At 47.2% G+C, this 13824-nt stretch overlaps 1 protein-coding gene across 1 annotated transcript in view; it reads left to right on the top strand.

Annotated features, from left to right (window-relative positions):
• LOC139226927 (membrane-associated phosphatidylinositol transfer protein 3-like) overlaps positions 1-13824 on the top strand; it is a gene marked incomplete at its 5' end in the record, with an annotated part of 431271 nt that overhangs the window by 401084 nt on the left and 16363 nt on the right. The window contains one exon of the mRNA XM_070858017.1: positions 2228-2376. Within this exon, the coding sequence (XP_070714118.1) occupies positions 2228-2376 (149 nt within the window). The remainder of the gene's footprint in view (positions 1-2227; positions 2377-13824) is intronic.

The following is a 13824-nucleotide window of genomic DNA, read 5'->3' as shown; positions in this document are numbered from 1 at the left end:
ATCCCCCCACCCAAGGAATCAGTCTGGTGAACCTTTGCTGCACTCCCTCAATGGCAAGTATATAATTGCAGTAAGACATCTTTACTCTTATACTCAAGTCCTCTTGCAATAAGGACCTGACTTGATGATTTTTGACTATCATCTGCGTAGGGTCACCCTCAGTCCCGCCTGCTCATCTCTCATGCGCAGTTCTATATGGACCTTGAACTTTTGTACTTATAAAAGAGCATTTAAAATAGAAATAATGCTTTCCTTTCCTGCCGATAACTGAGCAATGTCCCAGTAATGAGATGACAAAAGCAATGTGATTGCACTGTGATATTGGCAGTAAGCACACTCTTTTCCGCTGAATTCCAATTCTGGAATTTACTGCAATTATAACCACCTCACGGCATCAGCTACGTCAGCTACACTACCTTCAACAGTAACCGCCAGGAATTTCACCAATCATCATGAGGAAGAATGAAATGGTTTCGAATTTTGAAGTTAGTTAACATTTGTTCTGTAATAGCAGCAGATCGGGACAAAGTGAATGAAATTTGTAATGGTCTGTAATTTGACTGCACGTATCCTAAAGCTTTTAAAAAATATATGTTTTTCCTCCCATTTTGTACAAATTAAAACTGAACTGGTATCTTGTGAGACCACTGGAAACTTAGCGACGTACCACAGCAACATTGCACATCGAGCCATGTCCTTGGATTGAGCCCATTCCATTTTGTCTCCACAGAAGTTTCAACAACAACTTGTATTTATATAGCGCCTTTAACGTGGTGAAACATCCCAGAGTGCTTCACAGGTGTATGATGAGATAAAAAATTTGACACCGAGCCGCATAAGTAGAAATTAGCGCAGGTGACCAAAAGCTTGGTCAAAGAGGTAGGTTTTAAGGAGCGTCTTGAAAGAGGAAGGAGAGGGGGAGAGGTTTAGGCAGGGCTTGGGGCCTAGGCAACAGAATGCGCGGCCACTAAGCCAGCGAAAGTGCCTCCATTTCTCTGCACTTTCATTGATCAGACAGTGTGACTGGTTATTAGTGGCACCCTGGTTATCAAGTTGTATTCAGTGAGGTGAACAATTGTGTGGGGGTGGGGGTGGGGGAACAATCACAACAGCATCCATCGACAGGCCCCCTACATAATTTGTAGCAGTCAAAGTTATTCTCCATATTAATCTGTAATATTACTTAATGATATTACTTCCAGCATTGTCACGTGATACAGCACCACATCGCTGTATCCTGCCAGAACTCAGTTTGTACAGCTCGGCACCTCTGATCCTCCAGGCCACTCTAAAATACTGCATTAATGAATCGAGCCACTATTCGACATATGTGGGCCATCCCATAATATACATGGCTGATGGTTGCACTCGCTTTAATGGGTGTCCACAGGAGGGGGAATTAATGACTTAATATTTTTCACCCGGTTAGATTAAAATTAAGTAATGTGTTTCGACAGATGGGGAGGAATGTTGTGCTAAGCAAACTCCTCTAAAGGCAGTGTCGCTATTATAGTGATTGAAGACGAATATGGAAGCTTTTATATGTTGTTCTGTAGTGATCGAACGGTGACTTAATTCTCAGAAGAGTGCACAATAGAGCATACTGAAAGGTAGCAGTGCTATTTATAGCACCCGGCAGAGCTTTACATCATCAGCCACGAAGCAAACCTTGACCAGTTTGCTTTTCGAGGAATCCGAGAATGTACTCCTGCCTGTAATTCAGACCCACTGCCTCGAGTGAAGAATTGCTCCAGTGTGTGTAGCAAGATCAAAAAAAGCATTCAAAAAGTGTGTTTTTATGAGGCTGTAACACACGGTGACCATAGCAACCTATCCGGCCCAGGCTTATTGATGTTTCAGGTCATTGAGCTTTAGATTTTTAAATTGTCAAATAGTTTTTTTCGTTGAGCAGCTTCGGCAATGGGCTGCTTGCTGTCAGACATGACAAGACGCTGGGTTTGTGATGTAGTGCCTCACAGGGAATTGGGTTATTTTGGGTAGCGCGTCTGTTATTTTAGATTTGCTCTGTTCAATATTGCGGCCGTCAAAAGCTGCTCAATGCTTCCTGTCAGCCACGCTATGAAGCATCTCCCATCCACGGGGAGACGTGTCAAGCTCTATAAAAAAAGCGAAGCTTGCTTGTTTTTATTTCCTGCAAAGCAACTGATGAATTCTGCCTCCCATGGTGGCCCGTTTACATTCTGCTGCTTTTTTTCATGCTGCGCAGGTTGACATTCTCCTGATGACACAGCCACCTGCAGGGAGGTGGGTGTATTTCGACACTGAGATCACTAGCAACAGTGGCCGGATCCTATACACCATCCCAGATGGAAAGAAGCTGAGTGTTGGGGTTTACCCTGTGAAGATGGTTGTGAGGTAAATCTGCAAATACCTCTTTGTTATCAGTTGTGCCACTTTAAGACCTTCACAGTTACCCTTTTTTGCTGAAAGTTCGGGCTGCTTTGAAGCGACAACGTGAGTTTCTTTCCGACGTCATAATTTTTAACTTCTCTGCCAGTGCTACTCACTAACAGCTAGTGCACAGGTACACAAGCAAGCAAACAAACAAAGGGAATGTTGGGCTCTAACTCAAGGGGGTTGGAATGCAAAAGTGAAGAAGTGATGCTTCAGATGTCATCATCATCATAGGCGGTCCCTCGAACGAGGATGACTTGCTTCCACAAGAGTTCACAGATGTTTCAATGAAGGACCTGATGTTCCAGTCCTGAACTCCAATTGAGGGGGTGGAAGATGCCTGTGCGTGGATTTTTTTAACGTGTGGTGACCATTGCACATCCGCCACCACACGGGCTCGACAGAGCTAGGCCTTTATCCATATGGCAAGAGTTGAACCAGGACGACTGGAGACCTGCTCTGCTGCACGGACCTAGTGCGCACACATATCTCAGTGTGGGCTGGCCCGTGCTGCCCCTGGGCCCTCGGCTCTTCTAAGCCCCATACCCTCATTCACCACACCTTCGCCCACGATGCTCCAGGGCCAGGCGCTCCAGCTCTATTTATAGCCCCGACCTGCGGTGGTGTCCTCACATGTTCTTCAGACATATAGAGCCTGGTCAGATCCCATCTGGAGCACTGTGTTCAATTTTGGGCACTGCACCTCAGGAAAGATATTTTGACTTTTTATCTGAGTTCACCAGAACACCAGGGCTTTAAAAGGGTTGAATTATGAGGACAGGCTGCATAAACTTAGTTTGGGATTCCATTGAGTTCAGAAGGTTTAGGGCTGATCTAATTGAGGTGATGAAAATACTAAAGGGATTGGATGGGGTGAATGGAGAGAAACTTATCTCCTTTGGTGGGGGAAATCCAGAACAAGGGGCTAAAAATCTTAAAATTAGAGCTAGGTCATTCAGGAGTGAATCAGGAAGCACTTCTTCACACAGGGTAGTGGAAATCTGGAACTCACTCTCCCAAAACACTGTGGATGCTGGGTCAATTGACATTTTCAAGACTGAAATCGATAGACTTTCATTAGTTAGGTAATTGTAACAAGGGATATAGAGATAAGGTGGGTTAATGGAGTTGTGGCACTGATCGGCTACGGTCTAATAGAGCAGCGGAGCGGGCTCGAGGCGTGAATGGCCTACTGCTGTTTCGCACTATAATAAGATGACCATATGCCCCCATTTCCCGGGGACAGTCCCCGGATGAGGTACAATGTGCCCGGGCAAACAATGTCCCCCAGAAAAGTCCCCGTTTCACGAAACCCGTCCCCAAATTTTATCTGAATAAGCTCCATTTATCCTAATTGCTGCTCGTGTAAATCCACGCTCACACTCAGGAACTCAGAGACAGACCAATCAACAGCTCCCACTGTTGATCGACAGATTCTCTGCTCAATGACAGCCACGGACCAATGAAAGGGCGGGTCACGTTTTGTGACGCCAGTTTGGTTTTGACCGAATTGGCTTCAGTTTGGACCAATGAAAGGACAGAGCGGGGGAGTGAGTGCTGGCCAATGAGGCGGCTATGTTTGCAAGGGAGGTGTGATAGTGGTGTTGTCTGTGTGAGCCGGAGCCCGGGGACAGGTAACACATCTCGGGGGACAGCAGGGGTTAAATTTAAAGCGCGACAAAAATAAAGGGGAAATTAGCGAAGCGAGTCTCAAACCCGCTAACGCCTCAAGGGCCTGAAGCACAAACACTGGCAATCAAATCAGAGCCTTGGCCTAGATCCTGGGAACCGGCCAACCACACGACTGCGGCTGGAACCGAGTGGACTAGTCTGCGGTCCGTGAGCCTGACGACAGTCGCTGTATTTAGGATTTTGCTGGACTGGGCCATGATGCTGAGTCTCAGGCAGCCTCTGGCCAAGACTCGGTCGGGGTTGTTAAGTTCAGAATAACTCTGCGAGACTGTGTTATAGGATCAAACCATAGTGACCTTGGTCTCTTTAATATAATTCCAAAGTGAGGCAGCAACATGGTGGACTGCCTTTTATACCTGCTTGCTCCAGGGTGCAGAGGTGACCCAGAGGTCTTCCACAGGTGTGCCCCCTAGTGGCAAGTCTTACACATAGGTGAGGTTTGCATACATAACATCACTTCCCCCCAAAATCTTATGTACAAATTATGTACAGGTTGAGGCGATCTGGCGCTCTGTGTTCCCGGCTCGATCGCCTGAGTTGACGTCCTGGCATGGGTGAGCTGGTCAGGTCATTGCTGCACGGCAGCACGGCTGGTCTGATCGGAGTGTCGGGCATGGTGGGTTCATCCTCGTGGTTGACAGCGAGGTCGATTGCTGGTTGGGTGTGTGTTGGTGGATCATAGATGGTAAGGTCTTCATCAAACTGTTCTTGGTTGTCAATGAATCGCTGTTTGGTCTGATCCAAGTGCTTTCTGCACGTTTGCCCATGCAACAATTTAACAACAACACTCTATTCCCCTCCTTGGCTAAGACAGTGCCAGCAATCCACTTGGAACCGTGACCATAATTTAGAACAAACACAGGATCATTAACCTCAATGTCACGCGATATCGCTGCGCGATCGTGGTACACGTTCTGTCTGTGCCGCCGGGTTTCTACGTGATCATTGATATCCGGGTGGACTAAGGAGAGCCTGGTTTTGAGTCCTCTCTTCATTAACAATTCTGCCGGGGGAACCCCGGTAAGCGAGTGGCGGCGCGCCCGGCAGCTGAGCAGGACCCGAGATAACCGAGTCTACAAGGAGCGGTCCATTACGCATTTCAAGCTTTGCTTGATGGTTTGGACTGCCAGTTCCGCTTGATCGTTGGATGCGGGCTTAAATGGGGCAGACCTGACATGCTTAATGCCATTGCGGGTCATGAACTCGTTGAATGCCAAGCTGGTGAAACATGGTCCATTGTCACTAACAAGGATGTCAGGCATACCATGAGTGGCGAACATGGCCCGGAGGCTTTCAATGGTGGCAGTGGATGTACATGATGACATTATTATACATTCAATCCATTTAGAATAAGCGTCCACTGCTACTAGAAACATCTTACCCAGAAAAGGGCCAGCAGAGTCTACGTGGACCCTGGACCATGGTTTGGAAGGCCATGACCACAGGCTCAGAGGGGCCTCCCGGGGTGCATTGCTCAACTGTGAGCAAGTGTTGCATTGGTGTACACATGACTCCAATTCGGAGTCAATGCCGGGCCACCAAACGTGCGACCTGGCGATAGCCTTCATCGTGACTATGCCCGGGTGGGTACTGTATAAGTCACGTATAAATATTTCCCTGCCTTTTTTGGGTAAAACCACATGATTCCCCCATACGAGACAATCCGATTGGATGGATAATTCATCTTTACGTAGGTGAACCTGCTTAATTTCTTCTTGCATTTCCCCGGGAACCGTCAACCAGCTTCCATTGAGGATGCAGCTTTTTATTAGAGATAGCACAGGGTCTTGGTTAGTCCAGGTCCTGATCTGGCGATCTGTGACGGGTGACCCCTCACTCTCAAAAGCATCCATTACCAGAAGCAAGTGTGCAGGTTGCGCCATTTCCACCCCGGTGGTGGGCAATGGCAGCCGACTGAGGGCATCAGTGCAGTTGTCAGTGCCTGGTCTATGAAGAATTGCATAGTCATATGCAGACAATGTTAGTGCCCATCTTTGGATGCGGGACGAAGCATTGGTGTTGATAGCTTTGCTTTCTGAGAGCAGTGACGTAAGCGGTTTGTGGTCGGTTTCGAGCTCGAACCGGAGACCAAATAGATATTAGTGCATTTTCTTAACCCAATATACACATGCCAATGCTTCTTTCTCAACTATACAGTAGGCTTTTTCAGCCTTGGATAAACTTCTGGATGCATATGCGACCGGTTGCAGTTTGCCTGACACATTTGCTAGCTGTAACACACAACCAACCCCGTACGACGACGCATCACAAGCTAGTACTAAACATTTACATGGGTCATATAATGCAAGTAACTTGTAAGAACATAGCAGGTTTCTGGCCTTATTAAAGGCTGTCTCTTGAGATTTACCCCAAACCCAGTTGTCACCCTTGCGTAGGGTTCCAGCAAAGTGCTCAACCCCGGGTAGAAAGTTACCAAAATAGTTGAGGGGTCCCAGGAACGAACACAACTTCGTCACGTTCTGTGGTCTGGGTGCATTGTTGATGGCCGCCGTCTTGGAGTCCGTGGGTCTGATGCCGTCTGCCGCAATCTTTCTCCTGAGAAATTCGACCTCTGGCACCAGGAAAACACGCTTGGAACCTTTCAGCATGAGTCCCACTCTGTCCAGTCGCTTGAAAATCTCTTCCAGGTTGTGCAAGTGTTCAGTGGTGTTGTGGCCAGTGATCAAGATGTCGTCTTGGAGCACCACGTGCATGGAACCGATTTCAGCAGACTCTCCATGTTCCTCTGGAAGATGGCTGCAGCCGAGCGAATCCCAAAGGGGCATCTGTGGTACACAAACAGTCCTTTGTGCATGTTGATGCACGTCAATTTCTTTGACAGTTCAGCCAGCTCCTGTGCCATGTAAACAGAGGTTAGATCCAGCTTGATGAATGACTTTCCCCCTTATAGCGTTGGGAATAAGTCCTCCGCTTGGGTAGTGGGTACTGGTCCTGTAACGAGACTTGGTTGATGGTTACCTTGTAGTCCCCGCAGATTCTGACCGTCTCATCGCTGTTTAACACCGGCATGATTGGACTGGCCCACTCGTTGAACTCGACTGGCGATATGATTCCCTCTCGTTGAAGTTTGTCCAGCTCGATCTCGACTTTCTCTCGCATCCTATATGGGACTGCTCGGGCCTTGTGATGAAGGGGCCGTGCCCCAGGAATAAGATGGATCTGCACCTTGGCGCCTGTGAAGTTGCCGATGCCTGGCCTGAATAACGCTGGGAATTTGTTTAGACCTGGGCGCACGGGGCATCATCCACCGAGGACAGGGCTTTGATGTCGTCCCAGTTCCATCGGATCTTTCCTAGCCAGCTTCTGCTGAACAGCGTTGGGCCATCACCTGGTACGATCCATAGTGGTAAGATACTTTCACTGCTGCACTGCCGATAACAGGTATGAGTTCTTTGGTGTAAGTGTGCAGCGTTGTGTGAATCGGGGTCAGTTTTGGCCTCTGTGCCTTTTTGCCCCACAGTTTCGCAAAAGTCTTCTGGCTCATGATTGATTGACTCGCCCCCGTGTCCAATTCCATGGAGACTGGAATGCCATTAAGTTTAACTTTTAACATTATCGGAGGGCTTTTGATGGTGAAGGTGTGTACACCATACACTTCCTCTTCATCCTCAGGTTGAATTGTCTCTCCTGCTCGTTCAGCGTGATCCATGCTGGATTGGTCATGCTCTGCTGACTCTGCCACATGGTGAGTCAAAGGTCGCTTGCACATTCGCTGGAGGTGCCCCATTGTTCCACAGCCCTTGCACACATAGTGCTTGAATCAACATTGACGAGCTCTATGACTGGCCCCGCAGCGCCAACATGGTGTTAATGGATTTGCATTCGCACTCCACGGCGGCCTATGAGTCACCCTAGGCCTGGCCTCTGCGGTCGTGTGGGCCCTACCATGTACAGTTCTGCCTGCTGAAGGCATTATTTTATGCACAGTACTTGGCCGGTAAGCTTCGATGCTGTGAAGATATCTGTTTCATGTTGTTGCTCGTGGACATGAAAGTTTGGGCTATCGTGATGGCCTTGCTCAGATCTAAGGATTCGGCAGACAGCATTTTGCGAAGAATGACCTTGTGGCCGATTCCAAGCACAAGACGCTCAATGAAGGCTTCCCAATCATCACCCGCAACACTTCCTCCAAAGATTCTGCAAATTTGCACTGTCCCGCGAGGCATCTTAGGTCGGCGACAAAGCTCGCCACGTTCTGGCCCTCGGAACGATGGTGCATGTAAAAGCGATACCTGGCCATTAAGATGCTCTCCTTCGGCTGGAGGTGTTCCTGAGCCAGCATACGCAGCTCTCTGTAAGGCTTGTCCATTGGTTTGTCCGGTGCCAGCAGATTTTTGAGGAGGCCATATATCGAAGACTCACATATGGTGAGGAGAATCGCCCTGCGCTTGACCGCCGTCTCAGCCGTGTGCAGCTCGTTGGCCACGAAGTACTGGTCGAGACACTCAATGAAGACTTCCCAATCATCACCCTCAACAAATCTCTCAAGAATACCAACGGCAGACATTTCCGCATGATGGTTCGTGATCTGTAACTCGTCGCCAGTGGTTAAGTTCAGAATAACTCCACGAGACTGTGTTGTAGGCTCAAACCATTGTGACCTTGGTCTCTTTTGTATAACTCCAAAGTGAAGCAGCAGCATGGTGGACTGCCTTTTATACCTGCTTGCTCAAGGGTGCACAGATCACCCATTTGTCTCCCACAGGTGTGCTCCCTAGTGGCAAGTCTTGCACATAGGTGAGGTTTGCATACATGACAGGAGTGAGTAAGCCTGGAGGGCCGAGAGTCATTGACATGCTGCGGCGTCTCCGGGACGATAACACGGCGCCATCGGGAGCAGCTTTGAGGTCGGGCTGCAGGGAGGATCATGGGACCAAGGGAGAAACAAATAAATGGTGGGTCAATCAGCACTGGGAATAGACGGAGGGTTAGTCAGTCAGTCTGGGAATAGACGGAGGATCAGTCAGTCTGGGAATAGATGGAGAGTCAGTCAGTCTGGGAATAGACGGAGAGTCAGTCAGTCTGGGAATAGATGGAGAGTCAGTCAGTCTGGGAATAGACGGAGAGTCAGTCAGTGCCCGAAAAGAGAAAGCATGGTTCCATGCTTGCTGTGGGACCTTTCCCGTAACTCAATAATGTTCCCAGTGAGTTCGGTGCGTGGAGTAGGAAATCCACTCATTACATTGAAGTTACAAATGGATCAGGCCATTTGGCCCAAGCAGAACTTGCCAGCAGTTACCCTTCACTGAGAGAACACTGAGCTTCCCCACCTCCTCCACCACATCCCCATTCCCAAATCTCAAGGTCGTTCACAGAAGCATAATCAACAAAATGGACACTAAGCCAAAGAAGTTGATATTGGGAGGCGTGATGAAAAATTTGTCAAAGAGGTATTTCATGGAGTGCCATAAAGGAGAGGGAGGGAAATAAATGACCTGGGCAATGATGTCAAGCTAGACGTTTTCTGAACAGGCCATATAGACAGTGTGTATGAAAAAACGATGTTCCTGAACTCACTGAGAACATTATTGAGTTATGGGAAAGGTCCCACAGCAAGCATGGAACCATGCTTTCCCTTCCCGGCACTGACTGACTCTCCGTCTATTCCCAGACTGACTGACTCTCCGTCTATTCCCAGACTGACTGACCCTCTGGCTATTCCCAGACTGACTGACTCTCCGTCTATTCCCAGACAGACTGACCCTCCGTCTATTCCCAGACTGACTGACCCTCCGTCTATTCCCAGACTGACTGACTCTCCGTCTATTCCCAGACTGACTGACTCTCCGTCTATTCCCAGACTGACTGACACTCCGTCTATTCCCAGACTGACTGACTCTCCGTCTATTCCCAGACTGACTGACACTCCGTCTATTCCCAGACTGACTGACCCTCCGTCTATTCCCAGACTGACTGACACTCGATTCCCAGACTGACTGACTCTCCCTCTATTCCCAGACTGACTGACCCTCCGTCTTTTCCCAGACTGACTGACCCTCCATCTATTCCCAGTGTCTGAATGTGCTTCAATAATGTGACATCACATCTGCGGTAATTATATGCACATTTGTAGTGTGTGTGCAATTGTTAAAATATAGGCTGCCAAAATGTTTTCCCTCAGCTCGCTGCGCAACCTACCTTTTCCATTGCAGCTTGCTGTGCTCCCACCTGTGTGTCCCCGGATTCGGTTTAGAAAATATGCTCACCCTATGCTACAAACGAATATTGGTTGCTACATGTGTGCTGATGTGATTCAAATCTACGTACGGATTTCTGTTAGCGAATTGGTTAAAGTTGCAGTATTTTTAGTTGCTCTTCATCGACCTTTCTCTACATCGATGAGACAGATGGATTGGGAGGAGACTTATGTGGAGTATAAATACCATCACAGACTAGTTGGGCTGAATGTATATTCTATGGAACCCTGCGCAGAAATATTGGGTTCATCTTTACACAGCTGCCAAACTCTTCTCTGGAAATGTAAAATTCTGTTGCCACTAAAGCATGGAAATATGCTCGGAAATATTTCAAATTAAATTTGAACCAGTTCAAAAAGGAATTGTAAATCTCTTGAACTCATTTTATGGTGCCTGAAATGCAGCTCTCAAATCAGTTCTCATACAACTCTCGAAGGCACTTGCACCCACTTCGCACAGTAGAATATTATTTTAAAGTGCGTGGCAAAGAATTTCTTTTGGAGCAGGAAATGAATCATTTGAGGATATCTCAAAGGAAATACAATTTAACCGGAATCTATTTTGAGGTTGTCCAAACATCTCAAGATATAATAAAAATGAATTGCGATATTCGTAAAGTGGTTTTGAAATATCCTGTCTGCTTTCATGTTCTTGGGTATAGAGAGGAAGCATCAGCTGGAGTTGTTGCTTCTATAGCTCGTGGGCTCAGCATGTGTGAGCACCAACACGGGCAGAATCAGGACCGGTTATGGTGCATTCACACCCTTTAATTCGTCTATTCACCCTGGTGGCTTAGGTTCACACATTAACGACACTTGTGCAAGATATCAAAAGGGCTGCTGCAACCTGTTGAACCAGACATCCATGAGATTTTCAACTTGCCGCAGAGCCGTAAAATCAGCATTGTCTGGCCGATATCCGGACCAATGCGATTTTGGAATGGGTAGGAGCTTACTTGTATATGCAAATTAGGAGTCTTACGCTGCATATATACCCTGGTATATATAACCTGGAGGTTCGGCGAATGTTTGGTGCGGAGGTGCGGTGGGAGATCGTGGTGGAGGTGCGGCGAGTGTTTTGTGGCGGAGGAGTGGTGAGAGATCGTGGCGGAGGTGCGGCGAATATTTGTGGCGGAGGAGCGGCGAGAGATCGTGTTGGAGGTGCAGCAAATGAGGGTATGGGGCCCAGAATAGCTGAGGGCCCAGGGGCAGCAAGGGCCAGCCCACACTGCAATATGTGCGCGCACTAGGTCCATGCAGCAGAGCAGGTTTCCAGTCGTCCTCATTAACCCTTGCCACTAGATAAAGGCCTAGCTCTGTCAAGCCCGTGTGGTGGCTGATGTGCAATGGCCACCACAAGTTAAAGAAATCCACGCACAGGCACCTTCCACCCTTTTAACTGGAGTTCAGGACAGGAATATCGGTTTCTTCATTGAAATATCTGTGAACTCATGTGGAAGCAAGTCATCCTCGTTGGAGGGACCTGCTATGATGATGATACTCTGGTGCAGTTTTCAAGGTACAACAGGCAAAGCGTATGCTGCACGTACTGCTCCATGTAGTACTGAACATCGACTGTCCTCGCCAACGGTCCTTAAAGGGACCAGCCGCCGCAGGCCATTCAAGGATTGGCTAAAAAAAGCTTTGCTGCTGATTTCTTAAAGCCCAGAAGGAGGGTGAATCTTTCCCCTGCTGGGGGTTGCTCATGGACCCCCTCTTTAAAGGCTTACTGCCGGCTCGACTCCAGGGAGAAATTACCTGATTTCCCTCCCCCCAACGATCGGTGAGCTGCCTGTCAGCATTCATTGAGCACTGGCCGTATTGTAATGAGACCTGACCGTGTAAATGGTTTCTGGCACCAGTTGGCAGACGGTGTGATTTCAATGCTCACCATCTCCCCTCGAAGGGCACCCAAACTGAACGTCGCCCCCATGATTTACACTTGCTGCCTTCTGTATACAAACTGCTCCTGACTTTAAATTTGAACCTCTTCCCTCCTGTTCAATCTTCTGAAATCTAAGACAAGCACCTCCTTTTAAAGGACCTAGCAGAATAGAATTAAAGTCTAACCTCAGACACTCTGGCCAATCACAATTCCTCATTAAAGTTGGAGTCTCCACTAAAACTATTCAAAAACAGATCACCAAATAAGTTTATAGTTGGCCATGTTCGATCTCCATCCCCCAGTCAGTTTGACACTAAAAGGTGACGATCTCTTTGCTTATTGTTGTGATGGGCCACATCTATCCACTTCAATTCATAAAATACTTCCATATTACATCTGTTTAGATAAAATCTTAAGAGGAAGGGTTGGCGATCATAGGCATGGATCATTCATTCCTCATACTTTTTGATGATAAAATCAAGCAAACCACAATTGGCTGGTTAATTGTGTGAGTCAGATAATGAAAAGGATGTTTTAATTTTTCTGGGATGTTCTGAAGAAGGACTTGACCCCAAACATTGACCCATCTGTTCTCTCCACATCCGCTCACTGGGTGTGAGGGTAGATTTTTGTTAGGTAAGGGTATTAATGGTTATGGAACTAAGGCGGGTAGATGGAATAAAGATACAAATCAGCTATGATCTAATTGAATGACGGAACTGTCTCGAGGGGCCGAATGCCTTCTTCCTGTTCTATGTTTCACTGAGCTGCTGTTTGGATCCAGGATTTTCTGATTTTCCTTCAGATTTCCAGCACTTGTCTTTTTTTGTTGATTTTTCATTTATACTCTTTTCATGTTGTGGCCATTTCATGAATTTTTCAGCAATTTTCAAAAAGCAGGTTTGGTTGCTGCTGGAAATAATCTGATACTGAGCAGTCATTTTCTGAAAGGTGAGGAATCGCTGAACCTTTCATTATTTGCATTCAAATTCAAAAAAATAGACGGAATTATCATAATCTCCGTGTTGTTCCATCAAAAAACTCAGATGGGAATTTTCTAAAAGAACTGTTATTTCACAATAAATTTATTGTAAGTTTATACAGGGAGTTAATCTGTTCCTTGAGCCGTGGAATTAAGATGAAGCATCAGTTTGCTTCACACACTGAGGAATGCTAGTCTGACACATTAGATTTTTCCCCCTAAGTTGGTGGCTTGAGTTGAAGGCTGCGTTTTTTTTGTATATTTGAGATTGGCTGTTTACTGACAGTCCAGGAATGGGTTCGGTGACACTGTTGTCCACCTTGCAAGCAGTAACTCCAATCAATCAAGTCCTGCTTCTCTATTTCCAGCCAAGCTTGTCAAAGGGCAAATGGAATCCGAACTCAAGTTATTTTCACTTAAAATGGCCACCTCCTCCCATTCCAAAATTAGGGCACCAGAAAGAGGTTGGTAGTTTCTACTGAGGTTAGGATGGTGGGCTTCACTGTAACATGCCCCGAGCTCCTAAACTCTGAACCATGATCCTTTGTCTGGCATTCTGTGGTGGGTAAAAAGAACCTTGGTTGAAGTTGAGCAGGTGGCAACTATGGTTGTACAATGAATGCATTTACTGTT

The sequence above is a fragment of the Pristiophorus japonicus genome, chromosome 16, assembly GCF_044704955.1.
Source record: "Pristiophorus japonicus isolate sPriJap1 chromosome 16, sPriJap1.hap1, whole genome shotgun sequence".
In the NCBI taxonomy this organism is placed as follows: domain Eukaryota; kingdom Metazoa; phylum Chordata; class Chondrichthyes; family Pristiophoridae; genus Pristiophorus; species Pristiophorus japonicus.
This window is presented reverse-complemented; position numbering and strand designations above follow the sequence as displayed.